This window comes from Poecile atricapillus, chromosome 9, assembly GCF_030490865.1.
Source record: "Poecile atricapillus isolate bPoeAtr1 chromosome 9, bPoeAtr1.hap1, whole genome shotgun sequence".
Taxonomy (NCBI): Eukaryota; Metazoa; Chordata; class Aves; order Passeriformes; family Paridae; genus Poecile; species Poecile atricapillus.
In genome coordinates this window covers 12304513-12328236 of record NC_081257.1, presented here as the reverse complement: position 1 = coordinate 12328236, position 23724 = coordinate 12304513, and the positions used below count along the sequence as shown (strand labels likewise).

Sequence of the window (23724 nt, the reverse complement as noted above, 5' to 3'; positions counted from 1 at the left end):
GGGCAGCCCTGAACTGTCAGTGTTCACGCACCCACATCAAGCCTGTTTTATGATCTGATAAGGAGCAAAGAGGACATGCACAGAAAGTGCAGTAAACAGGGAGTAAAGTGCTGCAGAAAGAAACATGAGGTCCCTGTGTCACCCCCAGGTCGACTGGCTGCTGTTCATCCCCCTGATAATGCCTGGGGTGGAGGAGAAGTGGGTAACTGATAAGCCAGGAACCCTGAAGATAAACACAGCACTGACAGCCACGGTTCAGGGTCAGAGCCTTCATGGGCATCACAACAAGCACTTGCTCTTTTGATGCCAGGGTAGCCAAAACAAGCCTGATTTTGGGGAGAACTCTGGGTTTTGATGACTCTGACCCTGAAGCTGCAGCTGCTGTTGCAAGCGCTTGGCTCAGGCTGTGCTTTTAGCAAGGTTAAGCTGGAGATTTACACCCCTCCAAGGCTGTCACTTTCCCTCCCCTCTCTCTTTACTAATTTCTTCCAGAGCCTGTCCTGCCTGGGGACAGCTCCTTGGAGACACAGGCTAGAGGAAGCACCACCTAAGCCCTGTTATTTTGGCGGATCTCCTGCCCACTCCCCAAGTAGCTCTGTTGGTTGGCAAACACTGGGGTAATGTGGTGACACGTCCCTTGCTGGCAGCCAGTGCTCCAAATTCCAGTAATGCCAAAAGGGATTTGTGGTGCCTATTCCAAGCCTGCAGCACATTCTCTGGAGATCTTGCCTCCCCAGCAAGCCTTGATCCCAGCTGCTTTCAGCTGTGCCATGTCTTTGGGAGCCCTTCCAGGTGCTGTGCTTTGTGCTGTCTCCCTCTGAGCCTGTTCAGTTGGTTCAGCGTTGGCAGCCATGTCCTGATGCCTCTGGATCTAGACCTGCTTGGGCAGACAGCCTGGGTGCTCCTGGAGAAAGGAAGGAGGATGTGGAAGTACCCTGTCAGCACTGGGAGAAAAATTCAAGACACTTAAAGATGTCATTTGGCTTGAACTCCTGCCTTTATAACTTGATTGAGGGCCAACAAATATATCTGTGGCTGAGGGCTGACACATGGTGGAGGATTAAGGGGGTAGGGGGATAGTTCCCCTGCAAAAGCCACCTCAGGGGACCAAGCCATCCCACCTGCAGCATCCTCACTCAGGTGTTGTTTTAGCCAAACTCGTGTGCCCCCTTCCACCACACAGCAGCAGCCAGACTCACATGCACAAACCAAGACTCCTGTGCTGGGGACACTTGGCCAGGAGATTGAGGGGCAGTGCTGGGGCATCATGTATCTGCCCATGGCTGCCTGGCAGTCCCTTCCAATGGGCTTCTGGTGCCCTCCAGAAATCCCAATCTTCTTCCCTGCTCCCTCCCAGACCCTTCCACCATCCACCCCCTCCACCTCCCGGTCTTGACTGCTGGCATGGAATGGCCATGTCTAGCCCAGAGTGGTTCCAGCTGGTGCCCAGTTGTGGCAGGCAGTCCTCAGCTGGTGTCTCCCTGTGTGGAGGGATGCTGGGTTCTGGTGGAGCTGCTGCTCTGCCAGGATTCCTAGGTTGGCTCAGAAGAGCCTGTTTTCCCCTCAGGCAGAAGTTCAAAGTCTCCACGCTGCTTTGTGGGAGATGGAAGTGAGGGGAAGGAGGAAATGGTGATTCCTGTTCATGATTGACACAGCTGACTGCTCAGCCTGACCTCCCAACAAGCCATAGAGGGACGGATGCATAAACACACACACATACATATTTACAGGCACGCTCGCAGCAACTCATTTTGCCCAGCTCCATGAAGATGCTGCTCTTCTTCTTATTTTCACTCTTCCATTTCAACCCATCGCTGAGCCTAAAAATCTGCTCCTTCAATGTGAGGTCTTTTGGAGAAACTAAAATAGCCAGACCTGAAGTCATCAATGCTGTGGTAAAGGTACGTTTGTTTGCCTGGATGAGACTGACACTGAGCTTCCTAGGGTTCCTTAGATGCACAAGCTTGCACTTTGTTTGCCTTTCACTGTTAAATATCACGTAAAAAAAAAAAAAAATTTAAAAAATATCGTACTCTTGAAGTAAAAATCAGCCTGTGGTTGAATAGAATGTATGTCGTTACTTTAGCCTTCATGGGAATGTAACAAAAAAAAATATTTGCTGTTTCCTTTGGAAATTGAGTTACGAAAGGAGGAAAACCTCAATGCACAGCAAGAATAATTTTCATTTTAAATCCACAAAGCTTTGTTTTGCGATACATTATTTACCTTCCTTATATGCTAGTTATTCTCAATTATTCTTGTCTAATTAAACCTATTCTCAAGACAGCAAATAATATCTGTCACATTGGAGTCTGGTAGAAATCTGAAAAACCCAATTGCCAATTTCTGTAAGCAAACCCTCACCATCAGGCTGCCTCTGCAAAAGCTGAAGGTAACCCTGGTTTTAAAAAGAGCCACCTTTTAGATTTGTAGCTTTGCAAATGCCCTCCAAGACACCACAGTGAGGGAGGGCGTGGAGCTTGGTGTCAGTGAGGTGGCTGTGTGTGCAGAATCCAGAGAGGATGGCACCTATAGCTGGGTTGTGTTCCTGTTATTGCAATCTGGCAGGGAAGAGCGCTTTGCTTGGCTTTGCATTCCCAGAGCATTTGTCCCATACTCTCATCACCATGGGCAATGTACACTGAATTTTGGGGTCATGTAGATAATGTGAGGAAGTTTCAAGGGGCAAAGAGGGGCTTTTTTCCTGACAAAAATCACGCACAAAGTTTAAAGAACAATGAAAGTAGGCGCAGAGGGAAGCCCCTGAGAATGTTGGCTTCGAGATGGACTTTCCCACGGGGAATCCCAGCAGTAGCTGTGGGAGCTGAGCCTTCAGTCCCCCTGAGGTGTGCAGTCCCCTGGTGTCAGGACCCCGTTTTCAGACAGGGTGTTTCTTTGTGCTCCAGGGGCTACTTCAGAGGAATCTGCAGCAAGCTGAGACAGGTGAACGCTTCCTGTGGGGAAGGAGTGGGACAGGGCAGAGGCATCATCCCAGCAGAGGTGTTGATGGTGGAACCAGGCTCACAGGAGGGGCTTTTGCTGCCCCTTCCCCTCCACACTTCCTCCTCAGGGTCAGGTGCCAAAGCTTTTCACTAAATCTGAAACTATTCTGTTCCCGGGTTCCCTCTCCCAGTTCCTGCTGGGGCGTGCAGCAGCTCTGAAAGCAGAAAAGCTCCGTTCCAGCCCCTGCTCCTCTCCCACGATGCCAGGCTGTGTGTCCCTTCTTTCACAAAGGACTTCCCCCATGCCTGTAACCACTTCTTTCTAAGCCCTTCCTAATCCTCTAAAGCCAGGCGTGTGCAAACTTCCTCCTGCTCCTTCCCCTTGCAGATCATTTCCCGCTGTGACATTATGCTGCTGATGGAAATAAAGGACAGCAAGAACCGTGTTTGTCCTCTCCTGGTGGAGAAGCTCACCAGGTAGGGTGGCCATGGGCAAATGGACAAATATTGGCCTGTGCTCTGCTCAGTGCCACTTTACTGGGACAAAATCTAAGGATCTGGCCTCCGTCCTACTGTCAAGGAAGGACCAGACTCTGGCAGTCTCGCTGAGGGACAGGAGCAAAGGCAGTTCCAGACCACTGTAGAAGATATTTTCAAATCAGTATTACCAGGTTAAATTCAATTTGCTACAGAGAAGTTCCCGAAGGAATAAAAAAGGAGGGGGAAATGCCCTCACCGGGCTGGCATCAGGCTGCAGCAGGACAGCCACCTTCCTGCAGGGCTCGGAACTGCTTTAGATTAGTGATTGCTTGCCTGGACAATTCAGACATCCAGAGGAAACAGCAGCGTTCAGCTGGACATGATACCCAGCTGAAGGAGAGACAGGGGCTGAAATGAGCAGGGAGAGGGTGGTGTGAAGAGCTGGGGTCCAGCTTCACAGAAGGGTTTAGTGTCTGTACCCATCTGCCTCTGAGGTCAGGCAGGCAATGCCCAAACCCCTGGGCACAGGCAAAATTATCTCGCTTCAGCCCCTTGTGAGTGCAGAAATAAACTCAGGAGCATCACTTTCCTTCCAGTCAGCTGAAGGGGCCAAAGGAGGAGTACAGGTACGTGGCCAGTGAGAGGCTGGGAAGGAACAGCTACAAGGAGCAGTATGCCTTCCTCTACAGGTGGGTGAACCCCCTTTGCCAACAAGCCAAGCTCCCCCTGCCCTCTGGGGCACAGCTCCTGGAGATGGGCTGGACACGGTGGTGGCTTTGCTGTGAGGGAGCCAGGGAGGTGCAGGCTGTGCAGGTGGGTTGGGCTGGACGTGGGGACCATCCCAGCACAGACAGCAGTGTGTCTGCATCCATCCCAGCCCGTGGCCTGGGGTCCAGGCCAGAGCATGGAGTCAATGTCAGACATGTCCCAGTGAGCCACGAGTGTGACATCCCCCTGTCCTGTTCATTCTGCTGCAGGCAAAATCTGGTATCGGTGAAACAAACCTACCAGTACCCTGACACACAGCCTGGGGATGAGGATGTCTTCTCCAGAGAGCCCTTTGCCATCTGGCTGCAGTCTCCCAAAACCGGTGAGGTATTTCAGGAATGAGCCATTGTCCCTCTGTGAGCCAGCACAGCCACACTGGCGGCACCCAGGCATGTCAGAGGCTCGAGAGGCTGCATCCAGACCCCACACTGCTTTTCCTTCCAAGAGCAGCATTTTCCCTTCAGGCCTGCTGCCTCTGGGAAATCCCACAGCCCTGCACATCCCTGCTGGGAAAGCCTCTGCTGTTGCCCTGGGCAGTGGGTTGGTGGGTGCATTCCGTGCTGCTGGGAGCAGTGACTGTGTGGGTACTGGGTCAGGATTTGTCTGCAGTGACACAGCTCCAGCTGAGTGCCTGGGGAGGGTCACTGTGCAACCACAGAGATCACCCTGGCCTACAGACAGAACAGAAGCTGTTTCTTCCTCAGAAAAAAGACCCCTTGCTTACAAGTCAATCCCTGTTTCTTTGTGACTCATTCTTTGTTTAACCATTACATTTTTCTGTTCTTTTGCCATGTTTTGAAGCTGTCAGTGAGTTTGCTATTATCCCTCTGCACACCAAACCAGACACAGCAGTGCGGGAGATTGATGAGCTCTATGATGTCTATTTAGATGTCAAACAGCGCTGGAAAATCGAGGTTGGTTGCCACATCTGTGTCACTAACAGGGCTTTGGTACTGAGTCACTGGCCAAGTTATTCATTATTCAGAACTGAAAACCCACTGATAATGCCCCCCCGCAGGTTTTGAGTATTTCTTTGGTGTATTTTCATTGAGCTCTCCACATTTTATACAGTAATCTTGATCACCTAATAAAACTATTATCAGCATGCCCTGATGTGCCCAGCAGAAAGGAGAAGCCCTACTGCATCCATAAAAATCCTCATTGGTCTTCTTTTGAAAAGCTGTGTTGGGAAGGTAGAATTAGAAAGAAATTATAAATATGACTCTGTAGCCAGAAAGGCTAAGGAAGAAATACAAATGATAGCACAGTTTGAATAATTCAAAGAAACCGGGCTGGTATGCCAGAACACATTCTTTCCTGCAATAAAACCAAGCTGAGACCCCTCTTCCTAGCCTTGTAAGGAAAGGTCTGAAAGACCCTGAGATAACTAAAAATATGCAAAAATAGTGTTTTCTATAGGTTGTATACAAACGTTACTGTATTAGTATACTTAGAAAGATTGGTTAGTAAAGGAATAGAATATTCAAAGGTGTAGGTTATATAAATGGTTGTATAGGAGAGCTCGGCCTCTTTTTCCCAGCTCTCTCACTTCTGTTCTGTTCTGTTACTCTATTTCTTAGCAATCTTAAGTCTTGAACTCATGTATTTGTATCTTACCCTATTTTGTATTGCTCTCTCTGAGCCCGCTTTGAGCTCTATCTGCTGGCTCATAGCAGGCTCCCTCTCTCTCTCTATCCCACACCCTGAAATAAACATCTAACACCTAACTCGCTTATAGAGGTCTTTGCCGTGTCTCACACCGTCCCCAGAAAGGGTCTCCTACAAGCTGTCCTCATGATTACATTTGGAAACCCTCCTACTTTCCAGAACTTCATCTTCATGGGGGACTTCAATGCTGGGTGCAGCTATGTTCCCCAAAAGCAGTGGAAGAACATCCGTCTGAGGACTTACTCCGAATTCCTCTGGCTAATTGGTGACAAAAATGACACAACAGTGAAGAACAGCACCAGATGCCCTTATGACAGGTAAAGGGCTCTCTGCCAAACCACCCACTGGTTATGACTCTCCGAGAGAAAAATTGTATCAAAAAGTGTCAGTGACCATCAGAGGAAACAAATGTATATGAGGCCATCACAGATAAAACAGTGTTGCGGAGAAATGTGATCCAAATGCTTCTAGTCAGGAGCTCAAAGCCCTTTGCAGACCAATCTGGGTGGGATTTACACAGAACCAACCATGGCTGTGGCTCAGGTGGGGACAGGTGACAGGACAGCCAGCAGCACTTCTCATCTGCAGGGAGCCCTGCAGACACCTGGCAGGAGGTGCTGCTGCCTTCTCCATGCCAGCCTCGCACCATGGCTTTTGCTCTTATGTTTGTAATTTGGATTGACAAATGCACAGCGAGGTTCTGCTCGGGGAGGGGAACCTCACCTTGCCCTGGACACGTGGCAAGTGATGCTGCCACTGCAGTTCCTCGGCAGGAACAAGAACACGTCGGCTATCAGAGCCCAGGGCCCTCTTGGAGGACAAGTTTCTGGGTCTTAGCAGGATTTCTCTGATTCTCCAGTTGTTATCCTGTGATTTTTTTATCCAAAGCCGGGCTTTGAAATTTGCAGCACTGTTGGGTGGGTTTAGACAGAAGTAATTTAATGTTGGCTTCCAAGGCCAACGCACACCAAGGTATTTATGTGCCTCGCTGCCAAGGAGGCACCTAAAGGAGCTGACATCTCTGGGGGGGCAGTCCATGGGTAAGGACAAACCACACACAGGTGTGACTTTATCTCTCTGGCCACCAGCTCAGTGCAGTGTGGCTGCCACACTTTGGGCACCCCATCACAGCACCCCATTCCCTTGCTCCTTGCAGGATTGTGGTCAGTGGACAGAAGCTCATCCAGGCTGTGGTGCCACACTCTGTCAACATCTTTGATTTCCAGGAGGAATTTCAGATGACCCAGGAGCAGGTAGGCACAGCACAGCCTCTTCAGAACTGGGGAAGGGCTGACATGGGAGCTCGGAGCCAGCAGCATCCCGGCAGTGCTGGACAGAGACCTGCTGTAAAACCAGGTCACTGGTGGCCATCTCTCCCAAACTGGTGCAATGCTCACATGCCACCTCCCCACATCTAAGCACTGCACATCCAGACAGGCTTGGAGACAGTGTGGGTGCCTCCCAACCCTCTGTGCTGGTGTCTTGCAGGCGCTGGGAGTGAGTGACCACTTCCCGGTAGAATTCGAGTTAAAAGCAAAAGGTGGCTTTTTCAACTGGCTGAGATCAAAGTTTTCAAGGAAGAGGAGACCAAAGAAGAGCCACTGATTGAGATCATGAGCATGCTGAGTCCTCCTACATGGCATGGAAATACACAGATGCCAACAGATCTTGTGTAAGAGTGGTGTAGAAATACTCACAGCAAGTGCAATATTTGGTGGGTAAAAATCACCAAATATTCTGTTAAAGTTCAAATATTTTGAGTGAGAAGGTGAATTAAACCTTCACACTGTTTTTCCTTCATTGTATAGAGAAACAAATCAGCTAGAAGCAGCACACTGTACTTACTATGCTGGTCACAAATGTAAGGAGCTACTGCAGGGCTAAAACACTTCTGTGTGCTTTACCTGCATCACCTGAAGGGCAGGGAGCTCCACATGTTCCCAGGGGCTCTGGAGCTCTGCCATTCCTCTGCAGGGCAGAAGGATTAAAAGGACCTTTTTTAGCATCATGTGTGTGTGTGTGTGTGTGTGTTTATCCTTCAGAGCTGCAACCAGCAGGGACATGAGGCTGTACCTGGTGGTTTACAATGTAGAATACTGCTGAATTTAATGTATTTCTCAGTGAGGGGTTTAAATTGGTCACAGCATCCAGGGATTTGGGAAAGACAGAAAGAAAAGACAGAGGGTCAGGCAGTGAGAGCCCCTTTTCTGCACTGCCCCAGCTCAGGGCAGCAGGAAGCTGATAGTTCTCAGCCCTGCCCACCTGCAGACCTCAGGTGAGATGTCCTAGGGATCCCAGGTGATACTGCTGCCAAAAAGTGTCATAAAATTCACATCAAAATCTGATTTCAGCATTCTGACATGGAAGTGAACTGCATCCTCCCCTCCAAAAAAAATCTCCATGGCAGCCCAAAGTCCTCTGATGAAGCAGACTTTAATGATGATTATTTAATGTAATGGCGCAGCAATCTGTTTTCCTAGCTCAGCCCACAGGCTGTATTTAGTGCAAACCAAACCCTGTCACACAGATGGCAGAGTGGGAATAATCCAACTGTTAGTAAAGACAAACGTTCATCTCCCTTCATCAATGCACCCCAGGTTGCCTGCTGAAGGGGCAGGGAGGGCAGGTGAGTGAGGGAGGCTTTGTGGGGAGGAAAACAGTTTGGTCTTTGTGAAACACACTGTTCAAGGAGAAGAACTTGAGGAAAGAGACTCAGTCAGGAGAAAATTATCCCAGGGAGTTGTGTAAGGCAGACAACAAATCCTCCAACTTCTAGTAGCAATTAAACTTGAAATTATACAGCATTTTGTATGCTCCCTCACTTACACTGCAGTCAACACAAAGAAAAAAGCCTGATTTAGAACATTTATATTGGGATTTTTATAGAGATGCCACTGCATGGCTGACATCAGTGATGGTTCATGTGAAGGCTGAAATCAGTCTGAGTCTCTGGCCTCACATCTTCCTTCTATGTAAGCACTTTCTGTCTCCTGGCTTTCAGAAAGGAGCAGTGCACAGAGAAAGAAATCATCCTCCAGAAAAACAATAATGGGCACATTCAGTCATGAAAAAATATGTAATTACAGCTAGTTTTTACTGGAAATATTTATCCTTATTTGCAATATTTCCTATAGCCCTTTATCCAGCACTTGAAAATAAGAGATGTGGCCAGAGAGCAGCCAGGGGAGTGATGTCAGTGGCTGTCGATCCAGAGCAGTGTGCTGGGTTTGGCTGGGACAGAGTGAATTCTCTTCACAGGAGCTGTGTCTTGGATTTGTGCTGAAAACTGTGTTGATAACACGAGGATGTTTTTGTTGCTGCTGTGCAGCACTTACACAGAGTCAAGGCATTTTCTGTCTCTCACACCACGAGTTGGCTGGGGATGCACAAGAAATTGAGAGGGGATGCAGCCACGACAGCTGACTCCCACTGACCCAGGGATATCCCATATCAAATGGAGTCCTGCTCAGCACTCAAACCTTGGGGAAGAAGGGCACATCTTGAGAGATGCAAAATGATGCTCCTCCATGGAGAGCTGTGGGATTCATAGCAGAGAGACAGCATCTGCACTCACATTGCATGTTTGATAAGGGCTGGGAGGTGTCCCAAACTCCTACTGTCAGCACAGTCTGTCTCTCTAGATATTCATTGGACAATATTATAATTACATCCTAAAATACTTCACAGTTCATGTCGTCTCTAGATTTTCCCCCCTGGGGATCAATACCCAGCCGTCCCAACTGCAAAGGGGATTTTAAGTTGTTCCAGCCTGCAGGAGCCTCAATATATTCTGCAGCCAGAACAAAGTTTCTCTTTTTGATGAATAAGGCTTCTTGAGCTTTATTTATGATCAAACAGAAGTTTTTCACTGGGAATCCAAAATTCCTGGAGAGACTTTGTCTCATGCAAGCCAGATCTCAGATTGTGGCTGGGAGAGAAACAAAGAGGCTCTTCAGAAGCAGGAAAGTATTTTCTCCCCAGCAGCCCTGTTCAGGCGAGAGCACAGAGCAGAGAGGGTTCAGCTGAACAAAAAGTGCCAAGACCCTCAATCCCTCAGGTTGGGGTCCTTGGGAAGCCCTTCTCCAGTGCATGGTACTGGAGGCATCATCCTCACTTCCCACAGACCCAGAGACCCTCCCCAGCCTACAGGAGGTCTCTCTGCCCTCCACCTCACAGAAACCCACACAAGGAAGGTTTTTACTGCTCTGGGGGTGTAAGTCTCCTGGCAGGGAAACCCCCAGGAACCCACAGCAGCAGCCCAAAGCAGGGCTGCCTCTTCTCTACAGCCTCAGTTATCTGTGCTGGGTAGGTTTGTCCATCTGCACCTTCACCTGAAGAGGGCTCATGTCCTCGTCCTGGCCTTGGCACTGCTCCCCACTGAGCCCCAGCCCTGACACCTCTCTGCTTGTGCCACAGTGAGAGACCCTTTGGCCTGGGGCAAGGCTCTGCCTACCTCCTTTTGCCTCTTTTGAGCTACTGGCAGCAATGAGGACACAGGAGAGCTGATACAGGGAGCCACAGGGACCCACCTGGCTTCTTCTTTTGGGGTCTGCACCTAATATCCAATCTAAACCTCCCCTAGTGCATCTTGGGGCTGTTTCCTCATCCTGTCGCTTGCTACCTGGGAGAAAAGAGCAACCCCCACCTGGCTACACTCTCCTGTCAGGTGTTGTAGAATGATCTGGTCCCCCCTGGGCCTCCTTTTCTCCTGCTAAACACCCCCACCTGCCCAGTAGCTGACTACTCCTCATAAAACTTGTGCCCCAGGCCAGATGGACACATGTCCAGATGTTTGGTCACATACAGATGTGCAGCAAGCAGCTGAGCTGCAGCCTCCAGAAGGGCTGTGTTGTGCTGTCACACAGCAGGGCTGGTAGCACTGACAGCAAAACCAAAGGCAGGAAAATCAAAGAGCCTACCAGTGTGATAGCAGAAGCTGGTCCAAGCTTGGCTGTTTCATGGCTCCCTCTGGAAGGATTGTGGGAAGCACTCGTGCCCAGGCTGGAGCTGGCCACTCACTGAGCAAACATCTGCCACGGAAACTGCCCAGGAGTGCAGCAGGGGCTTCCTGGGGCAGGAGTGCTCATGGGGCCCTCCAGGGAGCTTCCTTCAGCGCCCCTGCAGCCCAGGGCTCAGTGCTCCTTCTGCCTTTCTCGCTCTCTCCCTTTGCTCCCAGCAAGCGCAGGAGATGGAGAGGAGGAGGTGAGGGCAGCACTCATCTTTCTCTTGCTTACCTCTAGTCAAAAGAAAAACAAATTTAAAAATCACTTCCCCCTCTCCATCTGGGGGCCGTTAAAAGCACCCGCAAGCTCCCCCAGCTCCCTGCCCAGGGCAGCGCGTTTTCCCTGCGGCAGGGCTCCAGCCGGGCCGGGCACACACGAGCCATTGTCAGCTCCCCCTCTAGCGGCATCCCCGAACTCCCCAGCTGCGGAACTCCCCTGCAATTCACAGCCGGAGCCCGCAGCAAACTCAGCCTCGGCCAGGAAAAGGAATGGCACCTCCTCAGCTGGGAGCTCATGGATCTGCATCACCCCATTCCACACACACCTCTTCATTCACTGCAGACAGCCCAGGGCTGACCCCAAGGAGTCCCTGGGCCCACTCTGTTCCTAAAGGAGTTTTGCAATAAAAAGGGAGCACTTTGCTGGCTTGAGGTCTGGTTTTTCATTGCCCACAGTTATTTAACTGGGAAATGTGGCAGCTTACAGAGCACATCCACCCCTGGGACCCCTTGGTGTCCCTGCCATACCTGCACCAGGAGCACAAGGGCTGCTGGCCTGCTGACCACAGCCATTCCTGCCTGTCCAACCCCTTGGGAGGTCTTCCAGTGACTGTGCTTCTGCTCTTTGGTTTGGTTTGTACCTGGTTTTGGGAAAGAAGTGAGGCTGTTTTGGCACCAAGACCACCATCCCCTCTCTGTAACAAATGCCACCGACCCCTTTTCCAGTGCCAGGGAAAACTGCAATCAATTTGGATCAGAGGCTCTTTCTGCAACCACAGAATCATAGAATATCCTGAGTTGAAAGAGACCCACAAAAATAATTAAATCCAACTCCTGACCCTGCACACAGCAACCCCAAAATTCACATCATGTGCCTGAGAGCACTGTCCAAAGGTTTGTGAACTGTGGCAAGCTTGGGGCAATGACCACTTCCCTGGGGAGCCTGGTCCTGTGCTCATCTACCCTCTGGGTGAAAAAACTTTTCCTAATATCCAACCTTAACCTCCCTGAGCTGGGTTTAGCCCTCTCCATCATCCTGGGGTTTCAGGGACACAACCTCTGCACTCTCACCTGGTATAAAACCACAAGTGCCCTTTCTCTGCAGGCTGGTTTTCCAGCCAGTGTGAAAAACAAGGTTAAATACTTTGTGTGCCATTTTAAATATAGAGTCTCAGCTGTCAGTGTTTGCAGGGGCAATTTTCTGGTAGAGAGAAGACAGATTTATAAGAATTAATTTCCATATTGGCAAAGTAACAAAACCTTCCCTGAAAAGCTCTGCAAATGCTGGCATTGAGGTATGAAGACTTTCTGTGCCTCTCTGCTGGGAGGAGAGCCTGACCCCAGCCACTTTTGGGGAAGCCAGATGCAAAATCCCACCCCCCAAACAAAACACCCTAGCTGGACATCACTGTCAGAAGGAAATACCCACCCTGGCAAGGCCAGCTCCTCCATGGGGCCCAAAGGACTCAGACTTCCAGCTCAGCAGGGATGTAAATATTTGCAGTACTAAGGTCCTGCAGAAAGGCAGCTCAGCACAGGAAAGAGCTGTCAAACATACCTCTTGGTCCTGCTAGATCATATTTTCCTAATAATTTTTTTTAAAAATCACATATACTAGCCTTTCACTCATGTCATTTAAAGAATGTGCTTTAAATCTCAGTCAAATTAACAGCGACAGGAGCTATAAATCCAACTGATTTAGTGACAACATTTCTTCTAAGCATGCAATATAAATCCCCAACTACGAAAATTAACTCTGAAAGTCTGAGAAATTCTGAAAAGCCATTTAAAAGCCTTTTCTCAGGAGGCCCTGGGGAAACAGCCCCACACAAGGGGTGGGGCTGGCAGCAGGGCTGTTTTGATAACCTTCAGTGAAAGGGACCTGAGCATATTAACCATTACAGAAGGCTGTGGAGGAAAAAGTGCTGTAGCCCTCACTGCTGCTTTTCCAGCTTGGATTGAGCTGTGAAGATATGGCACCTGGGATGGGAACATCTCTAAGTTACTGTTCTACAAGGAAAAATTACTTTTAAAAATAAACATTTGTTTAGAGGAGTTTGATGCTGAAATGTTCAGGTACTCAGGGGGTTTAGTCCCAGCAAGGCTGGGTGCTCTGGTGCATGTTCTGCACCGCTGCTGTCAGCAGCAAAATTCCAAACACTCCTTTCTGCTACTCTGGATGTGGACAGAAGACGTAATAAATAAGGAAAAAAAAATTAGAAAAAGAAGATTCTCTAAACCAGCTGGCACAAAGCACAGATAAACAACTGGAGATGCTGCCAGCAGCTTTGCAAGGCCCCATTCCTTGGGTGCCAGAGCTGTCCCTGACCTGGTAGAGGACAAACTGGGCAACCAGTTTCATTTGGTTTATGGGAGAGCATGGCACAGCCAGCTGTCATAGTGACAAATGGTTTGGAAAAAGCCTTTCCTCAAACAAATGAAAAACACTGTAAAAAAGCATTGTGCCATTCCCTGAATTAAGTCTCATGCAACTCCATCCCTATTTCTGTCAAGTGATGTCTGTAACCACCTTGGATAGGCTTTTCCATGTGATTTATACACAGTTTATTATGGTTTTTTTCAGGTGAAAAAGGTGCATTGTCTGCACTGCAAGTATATTTCAATGTGGAGTAAAAAAAATAATTAGAAAAAAGGATCAAATAAGTTTAAAACAAATAAATGCAGAAGCTACAAGTGAGTAAAGGAAAAAAGAAGTTTCTGCTTTCTTTTTTTTTCTGAGAGTTCCCAATCTCACTTTCAACAGACAATTAGAGAGAAAGGTAATTACAGGGTTTGCATAATCTGACCAAACCCAGAGCCCTGCTGAGCAACAGCCCCAGCACCCAGACTGAGCCAGAGCAGGTCAGGGCTTTTTGGAGGTGCAGGGAGATCCAGCTTGGACACACAAAGTGCTCTGTAAGGCTCAGGCCTGGAGACTGACCCCTGCAGCAACATGGACAAAAAAAAAACCATTAAGTATACTGGAACACCTTTACATATATACACCCCCCCATATATATATATATGATGGAGAATGCGCTGGTCTGTGAGCCTGGAAGGAGTTTGGCTACAGAGAGCCAATTCCTGATGTGAATGTCAGTGTATATGGCCTCTATAAGAGCTGTGCATGCTATTAACATCTCTCTGCAGCAAGAAGATGATGTCGTGTCATCTCCCCGTCTCCCCTGACCACAACGTGATTCAAGGATTAATTATATAAACATCTACAGTAAAGGTTAATTATGTAAAGATTAAACAATTTGAATTATTAAAATATATAGTATATTTAAAATAATTTAAATACTGCTAAATATTTAAAACAGTTAAAGTAACTAAAATAATTTAAATGCATATATTTAATTTATTAGAGATACTCACAGGTGCACAAGGTGAAATGCAATTCTCAGTTTTGAGCAACACCCCAGTACATGAGGTATTTGCCATGCTGGCTACAGAGATGGCCATCAGAAACAGAGACAAGGCTGTGGACAGCCAGAGGGGTCAGAAGAGGGAACTCCAACAGCTCCCCAAACCAAAGGAGAAGGCCAGTGGGCAACAAGTGAGATCCCGAGGTACAACAGGAACAAGCACAGCCCACTGCCAGGGACAGCTACAGGGCAGACTTGGGCTGCAGGATGAGAAGGACAGGCTGAGTGTATGGGTTGAGAGGAGCTCCAGAACACCATGTTCAAAGACCCCTTCTCTTTGCCCATTGAGATGTACAAACGCATCCCACCAATAGCAGGCAGGGGGCTGGAAGGCTCTGGAGTTACCATCCCATGGGAACTGCTGTGCTGCAGGGGCTTACCTTCCACCACCCACCAAAATACCCAGTGACCCCCCCCAGATGTGCCAGCATGCGTTCCCATGGGCAGTGCCCTGCCTTGGGGCTGCCCTGGCTCACTGGTCAGCAGCAGACAGGGCTCCAGCTGGCCACCAGGGCACTGCCAGGTCTAGTGCAGCACTCACAGGACAGCTTGGGCCAGCTGAGGAAGCATGAAAAAGTTCCCAGTGGGACTCACAGGTACTAGCTGGCCAAATCCTACTACAAACCACCACCAAGGAGAGAGACTACGAGCAAAGAAAAAGAACTTAAGTTCATCCAAATTGGTAGAAAAGCACTTCCACACCTAAAGGCAAAAAACTGATGCCAGTCCTCTTTCTATATGGACGATTCAAAGCGCATCTTGAACTATTGCAAGTCTGCCCAGCAGGAGGCACTGGGACACCAGTAACCCGTACACGACACCCCAAGCCCCACAGCTGCCTGCTAAGGTAGCCACTGCACTTAGAAACCTTTGTCAAGATGCCAGAATAAGAGCAGAATGTCCCTCAAAGCACTGATCTGTGCCCAACACAGTCAGTCCTCAGCTGGCAGAGCTGCTGGAACTAGATGAATGTTGTTGTCCCCAAAATCAACCCTGCCAAGCTCTTCTCATCACCACCCCTGGATGCTTCTATCCATAGCAAGGTCATTTTTGTGGCCACTCCACAGCTATCAGTGTGCAGGCCAGGCAAAGCTGGTCACTTGAAGCAGAGCTCAGTTTTTACCAGAGCTAACTCCAGCCACAGCAGCAACCAGGCTCCATCAACTTCACAGACAACTCCTGCTGATTTCAGCTGGTGCCATTAAACCACAAGGGGCACCAGGCAAGAGGCAGCCAGACAGGGTGCAAGGGACATAGGAGTGACACAGGTGAGATGCTCTCAAGGTTCACTCACACCAACAGCTGTATCCAGCTTTGTTTTGTTTAAAAACATTGCACAGGAGGCTAACGCTGATGTACCTACCACAAGGCTAATAAAACAAGTTAACTATAAAAAGGAAATAATCTGATAAGGCTGGGTCAGGAAAGTCCTTGGCAGCCACTGCATCTCAGGTTTCACCGGGGCTTTCAGCAGGAGTGTTTGGGAAAACATCTGCTGGTTTCCATGGCTGTGCCTGGAGGTGCTGGCCCCAGGTGCAGGGAGACACCTTCTGCAAACAACCCCAGGGATCCCGGGGGGAGCAGGGGGAGTGCTCCGGGATCACAGCCCAGATGGCAGCTCTGGAGCCACAGCACTGCCCCCGTGCCTGGGCTCTGCACAGGGGCAAAGCAGCACAGCCAGGTAATGCTCCATCCACGCTGTGCCCACTGCACCCTGCACGTTTAAGCCATACGGCTTCAACTTCTGCCATTTTGTTTTAAAGAAGAAAAAAAAAGGTTTCACAGGAAAAAATTAACAATGTTGAGGTTCTGCCAAATTTTCATGGCTACCATGGCACAGCTCATGGGCTATTTCGTCTGCCTGAAGATGCTGTGTGGTATAGTTTCAGTCTGAACTTTACTGACTACATATGAAAAGAATGAGATGTTGTTTTTAACATGCATATTTTAATGAAGCAAACATTTCTATTTAATAAGTTATAAGATACAATTTTACAATCCTGCATTTTATTCCAGTTTATTTTATTTTTACTTTCTAGTTTACAATGTAGTGAGCATTTCCCATTAAGGCACAAAAAAAGCACAGTAAAAAAAAAACCCAACCTTCCTTTTTTTTCCCAGTAACTGTGCTGGAGAGTAGTACATCCACACATAATTACAGAACCGTAAGCATGAACTTCTCCCAAGGGACACTGACACATCAACAGGTTTTCAACAAATCCTACTTTCTCCAAATTGCAGAGTTTGAGCTCATCAGGAGAGTTTACTAAAGCCCCAGCAGCTGACAGCAATTCAGATATGCACCTGGGAAGTAGTATGGAGTAATCTGGGACAAACAGACAAGTTACAAAGAAGTTTCCACTCCCTAATCCTCAGCAGCAACGCCTGTTGCAGCACAAAGGGGATTTCAGGAGACGTGAGTTTGCTTCAGGCATATCCTTGGACTGAGATACAATAAAACACCTTGCACCAAAGAGGGGTTTGTTCCTTGATACTGCTATTATTGGTATTGCTATTACTGGTAACTTCACAGACCCTCCCTGTGTCCCACTGCAGATCTGGGTCCCATTCCCAGGATGGCTTCTTTGCCCCATCTCAGCCACTGGCCTGCCCTGCAGCCTCCAGGGAAACCACTGGTCATCTTCTCAACACACCGTGGTGCTCTGGACTGCAGCGACTCTGGGTCACCCAGGTGACAGCCATGCCTGGCTGGGCAAATTCAGGGGCTTTATTAACCCAACCCAGGGGTTGTTCTTAAATCAAAGAGTTTGGGGGGAGTGGGTTACCTGTAAAGTTACAGAAACATCACCAGCATCCCAAGCTTGTTAAAAACTGCATTACTAGCATCATGGCCAAAAAGCTATCTGTCTCTAGAGTTACAAAGAGTTAACATAGAAAGGCTGAAAGCTTACAGGAAGTAATTTTCAGTCTGCTTTTGGTTTGCTATAAAAGATAAAACTTTTTCTAAATGTAAACCATTAGCAAAGCATCTTCAGAAACATTTTAAATTTGAGTGGTAAAGCTAGTTATAATAGCTTTTTATAATGTTAAGCGTTAAAATCGATCAAGTATACAAAGGCACCTATTATAGTACCAGTTTTACCTCATTTCTTTACAGAAAAGAATTTGAACTGGGGACAGCCCAAGTCATATTCCATAACTAAAATGTAAAGTCTCCAGTCAAATAAAATCAGTAGTTAAGATACCCAATTACAAAGACAAATTCCAGTTTTCAATTAACATCTAAAGTCTGTAACATCCGCAAGGGAAATTAGTGTCTAGTCATCCACATGATTCTCCAAACATTAACAGTGACCCGGACAGTACTACAAAGGTACAATTTGAGGAGATATTAAATAAATTGACATTAGGTTGGTAAGTAGGATAGAAGTGAAATGCTTGTAAAAACAGTTACAGAGTTTATGTCTGACTATTGCAATGTGAGCCGTGTGTATCTAGAAACTGCATTTTGCAACACGACTGCACCCAGTACAACCCTACATCTGAACTGCGAACGCAGAGCCCCGACAGCGCCTTTATGGAACAGTGACGTGGAAGGGACTGCCAGGAATGTGCTCGTCACCCCACTTCACTGCCAGGACATAGTCCCCCCTTTCCTTAACAACGTAGGTGACATTGTACTGATGGCTGCCCAAATGCTTGATGGACACCTCTTCGCAGGGTATTGTAGGTCCGTGGACGCCAACTAACAGCATGTTGGAACCTACAGCAAAACAAACAACTGTTAACATCCCTGAGCTTAAACAAGGCAGCGTGGTTGTACCATAACACATTCTCTCTGTAACACGTGGGTTTTGTTACTTTAATTCACAGAGTAGTAGCTGAGCCGTATCTCAGATTAATTTGGTATAAGAAGGAATTTTATATTGAAAAGCTTTCAACCTCATAAGAGGCAAGGGTTTATCTGTGCTGTTTGCCAGACCTGACAGGTTACCATTATCTAAGTAGAGCACAGGAGCCAACAATGCTGCTTGTGAAAACAAGTTGGTATTGCTTTACAAGTACTTCACCAGAAGTTAATAGCAGGAGCCAGTGGACACAGCTGGCCTGTAATCCACCCACCATAGAGCTCCCAGATGATGATGATGAGCATCAAAAGGTTACAGAAACACTGTGCATTCATTACATGCTACAATGCACCACAAGGGCTGCTTAAGTTCAGCAACCTGTTTGTTCTCATGCCATAACCCTGTGATTCTTTCAGGTGCACCTGGCCCAGACAAAGCCATTTGGAGAGGAACAAGCATCTTTATGGCCTTTGTATTAGGACTGACTTGGTGAGCACAGTATAGTAATTAGCATTTTTCTTTAGTACCAGATCATTACCTCAAGCTCGGAATTTTAACTCGGCAAGTTGGTTTTAGGGAAAAAAATACCCAGCTAAACCACCGATCCTGAACATCCACCTGGTTCCTGTATCCATACCTGCTTTGCTGCAGTCCACAGAGAAGGAGCTTTTCTGACCCACAAAAGCCTTTGAGAGTCCTGCTCCCCGGGAAACCACTTTGCTGGCATCCGAGGTGGATTTGGGAACGGCACTATAGCAAGTTTCAGTCGATGACCTTGTCACCGACTCTACCAGGATGGAAGAGGTTTCGTTGGCACTGCCTGGGCTAACAAGTCGCTGCCCTGGAAACAGAAAATGTTTGACATTCAGATTTTCCCCATCTGAAAGGCATTCACAAGGAGGTTTTGAAACCTTCCTAATGACTAGCATGCATTCTGCATCCAAAATGCATTCTTGGAGAGGAGCAATTTCCTACTTGGGTTTTTAAGCTGACATCTTCCAGCACTGCTGGCAACAATCCCATCCCAGAGCCCTCAAGTGGCTAAAGGACCACAGGAACTTCAGGATTCATTAAGCAAAGCGGGTTGCTTAAGAAGAGTTAATTGTGCTCCAATCACCGAATGCCAAAAATGACTTGAGTTGGCAGAAAAGCAGGTGCAATTTTGCAATAATCCATTTTGAAAGCAGAGCATGTCCCAGCCTTGGGGAGCGCAGTCCCTGCCACCCTCTCCCAAGAACATCACCACGCTAGGGGCACCACAAGAGGGTTCACAAGCTCAGGGGCAGCAATAGAGGTGAGCTTCAGCCTGTGCTTAAACACAGTGCTGGAGAGAGAACAAGCTTCCTAAACCAGCCTTCCTCACTTCACCTAGGAGCCTCTCAGACATTACTGACCTCTGGCTAGGTGATACCTGCACCAAAATGAGACCAACCGAGGCAACACATGCAATACATGATCAGGTTTCAGGCTTTGTGGGTGGGGGGAAATGGGTAAATAAGTCATATTTCCCTGCAACCCATGCAAGACCCTAGCACTAGATCAGGACTTGACATTACCCCATAAAGCTGTTTTATGGCCCATCCCTGAGTCAAGCTGCCAAGCTCCATGACTAGTGCTTTGGTAGCTGCTCCTGAGACCCCTCACCTAGGCTTTGGAGGTGATGGGGAAAAATGTTTTGCTTATAATGGTTTTGGGCATCTAGAGCAGAACACCACATTGTCTCAGGAGGATGTTTTTGCTGAATGACATGACCTGCTTCAGGCACAGAGTAAATACTAGTTAGCTTTTTACCTGTAACCTTTGCCTTGAAAGGGCTGCCCACTATGTGGTTAGGTCCACCATATTTAACTCCAATTAAATAGTTTCCTGGAGCCATGGGTGTGTACATGACTTTGTAACCTTCTGGAGTTTCCTGGCAGTCCATTTTCACCTTTGATGGCCCTTCAATTGTAACAGAGAGGGTACCTGGACCAGCCTTGGTCGTGTTAATGAAAAACTCCGATTGCAGTCCTAGAAAGACGTAGCACAGTGAGACACACTCTTCCTCACACCCGATGTTACACACGCAGCCTCAGGCATTAAATAAGGGGTAATTCGGCGCAAGATCAGTCTGCCCAGGGCTGCAGGCAGGGAGGGACACCACATCCACCCCAGCAGCCTTGCACAGGCCAGCCCCAAATGGAGCTCTGCACCCCTGGCAGCCTCCCCAGCTTCATCCTGCTCCCTCCTCCAGTAAGGGTGACTACTGTGTGGGAGAAGGGGTCATGAGAGACCTTCAGGACTCAAATGGAAGTAATTTGGTATCAAAAAACTGGCTTACACAGAAAACAAGAGCTTTTCTGCTGGGCATCAGAGTCCACACCCATACAGCTCCAGCATGGCTAAGTTTGGGAGAGCTCAGAGCTGTCTCGCTGCCTGGACTGCAAATCAGCAGTGAAGAGCCCACAAGAAAGCAGGAGGGACAAGAGGCAGGAGATGGCCTGGAGGACATGGGTGTTTGAACTGCTCTGCAACAGCACTCCAAGCAGTTTGTGGAAACAAAAGCTTGTTTAATTACAGCATCTGGTTAACACAGCTGAATTATTGCTGCTAATACTAAGCCAATGACACAATGCCAGCAACACAAGAAAAAATTAAGTAAAGCTTTCAGTCCCCAAATAGTGTACTGTCAGACTTTGGCCTCAAATATTTATGATCTTTGGGCTGTTGCATGAGACACTGTTGAGGAGGAATAAAGTGCTTGGGCTCATTCAAAACCAGGATGGCCATGGGAAAGTTTACTGCTGCTGCGATGGAAGCATGAAGACGTGGGAACAAACTCGGGGGAAGTTTCTAGCCTCCCCACAGAAGAGGTTGCTGTGTCGCAATGCTGGAAGAGCCCAGCTTCCACAGAGGATTGTGCCATCTTCCAGTGCTCCAGCAGCCCATCCCCCTGGCACCGCTGGCCGGGGAGGTCAGGCATCAGCCCGCAATACCCTGCTCAACTGGAGAGATGTTAATTCTCAAAGCCAGCAAGCTTTACAGCTTCTCACTAAGAGTTCTTGCTCCAGAGGCACTGCTTTTTCCTGTGCCCCAGATGAAGGCTCGCATTGTTGGAGGCTGCAGACGCTCAGCCCTCCCAGGGGGACGGTTCAGGTGCTCAGCCACTGAAACCCCTACACTGGGTCATTGTTCTGAAACGCTGCTCAGCAGCTCCCAGGGCACTGCGCTTTTGGCAGCGGCCAGGATTCAACAACGGGGCACAGAGAAGCTTTACTAAAATGAAACAGTCTATTTAGATTAAAAACAACCCCAAGCACCTTTATAGATGAAGGAATATTCCCCTGTCCCTGATGCATCACTGGCTGGTATTAATGAGTGCTTTTGTTTCCACCTACTAAAGGAGCTCAAGCTACACCTCTATTTTATAGAGTGTATCTGCATGTTTCCAAAACCAACTGCTTGGTTCCTCCAGAACAGCAGAAGCTTTGACTGAATAACTGCAGTATTTTTATTTTTTTTTCACAGGAAAAGAAAAGGTATGAAATGGAATCCACAGGACATAGCAGTGGATAGGACAAAATGAACTAGCTATTCCCTTACACAACAAAATGAGACAAAAATAATCATTTTACTCTGCTATTTACCTGTGTGTGTGGCCTGAGCAAAAACAAATAAATCAAAGTGCACATCCTGGAATGTTTTCATACTTACTAAGGCCACAAATCATAGAAATGAAAAAACAAATCCTAAACCCTACATTCTTCAGTTGAGAACTATCAGATGAGGCAGCCACAGCAGACAACGAGGTGTCAGATTTCCATAAAGAAACTTCACGCTGCATCTGGAGCATGCATAGCACACTACCAACAGAACAACCCACCTTATCCCTAGGGTTTACATATCCTACTGCATTTCACTTGCAACTTCTTGGAGGTGCATGCACCAAAGGGAAAGTAACAGGGTACACCCCCATACTCATCTAATTAACACAAATTGAACAAGATTCTTTCACCTCTAGACATCTAACTCAGACGTCATGTTCATGTGTGGAAGGGAGCCAAAGCATCTCCAGAGCTCGAGGGACCACCAACGTGGAGCTAAGCTAACCAGCAGAACTGTAGTCCAGCTGCTAACCAGAGTTCAGTGAATGCGTGTTGCAGTTGCTGATTTACACAAGTTTTAAGTTTGTTAAGGCTCAGTATAGGCTGCAAACTTGTGAGTGATGGTTACAGGATATGAGGAGCATGCTAGAAAGCAAAATTAGCCTGCACTCAGGTCAGCAGAGAATGTGGGTTAGTTCAGCTGCCTTAGCACATGAAGTCACGTAAAAGTATGCCTAGAAACAGGTTTTCTACGTCTCAAAGCCCAAGTGCAAGCAGGTCTGTAGGAGAAGGGTACCTGTGGTGCCGCTCTCCAGGCCGGATCCATAGGCCGTGACGAGGGCAGGGTTGCCTGCCTGGCCAGGCTCACCCACGCGCACTTTGAAAGGGCTGCCCACCACATGGCTCCCGTTGAACTTCACATCGATGGAGTGGATGCCGTTCTCGTGGGGGATGAACCGAACGGCGTATTTATCTGCAACAGAGAAGGGGCTCTTCTGACAAATCAGAGGCAACAAGCCAACCATAAACCACCAATTAAGCACAAAGCAGGGCTGATTAGTAATCCCAGCTCCTGAACACCTTTGACATATTTTGGGCCCAGTTTAAGTGAACTCAGCGACAGGAGTTGCTAAACTTGCATTTAAGCAGGAAAATGCTGTATTTATCACAGGTTTTACAGTTTGTGTTTTCACTTTGTTCACTAGGACTTGATCTCAACTGCCATCTAGTCTGAGGGTTATTTGCCTCACTCATGCACTAAACATGAAAACTGAATCACAGCCCAATCTGTCAGCAGCTGAGGGAACCGTGTGTAGAAGAAAAGCAGCTGGTCAGAGCAAGCCAAATCTTACCAGTGAGCTGAGTGCTGCTCTGACACCACACCTTTATCTAATGAAGTAATTTAGCAATTTGCTGATATTTCACATTTTTGATTGTGTGTTAACTCAGAGGCGGGACTGATCTTCCCCAGCTGGACAGCTGCTGTCTGTTCATAGTACAGACCATAACTCATACAGTCTTCAAGTGAAAAAGAAAAGCCCATTGGTGAAACAGGTGTTCAGCTTTCTGTAGTGTTTGCTTACACAGCTTCCTTGACATTTCATGTGAAGGAGTGTGAATTAAAAATAAACTATTAGTCAAAGATCGAAGCACAGCTTTGAGGAATAAACTTCTTCCCTGGCTAAATTCAACAACCACATCATATTTAATTTATTACTAATGTCACTGTACCTTCACTGGCAAGCTAAGACTTAAATACTTCTATCTTACAGAAGACTGGGCTCAGTCAGTTCACAGAAAAACATGGACATAACCCTGACTGAA

General features: G+C 47.8%; 2 protein-coding genes across 5 annotated transcripts in view; one reads left to right on the top strand and one right to left on the bottom strand.

Annotated features, from left to right (window-relative positions):
• The first annotated feature begins 1684 nt into the window (after positions 1-1684).
• Positions 1685-7866, top strand: DNASE1L3 (deoxyribonuclease 1 like 3). The gene is made up of 8 exons (XM_058845452.1): positions 1685-1901; positions 3331-3419; positions 4019-4111; positions 4400-4512; positions 4992-5104; positions 6018-6175; positions 7015-7111; positions 7347-7866. The coding sequence occupies exons 1-8, from the start codon at positions 1764-1766 to the stop codon at positions 7461-7463; spliced, it is 918 nt and encodes a 305-aa protein (XP_058701435.1). The 5' UTR covers positions 1685-1763; the 3' UTR covers positions 7464-7866.
• An 8568-nt stretch (positions 7867-16434) lies between these two features.
• Positions 16435-23724, bottom strand: part of FLNB (filamin B) — a 71318-nt gene continuing 64028 nt past the window's right edge. For 3 of the 4 annotated variants that reach the window (XM_058844689.1, XM_058844690.1, XM_058844692.1), the window contains 4 exons: positions 22697-22873; positions 20108-20326; positions 18954-19157; positions 16435-18231 (listed from right to left, as the gene is read on the bottom strand). In XM_058844689.1, coding sequence (XP_058700672.1) covers positions 18044-18231; positions 18954-19157; positions 20108-20326; positions 22697-22873 — 788 coding nt within the window. In that variant the 3' untranslated portion in view covers positions 16435-18043. The remainder of the gene's footprint in view (positions 18232-18953; positions 19158-20107; positions 20327-22696; positions 22874-23724) is intronic. The other variant, XM_058844691.1, reaches the window with a different exon arrangement.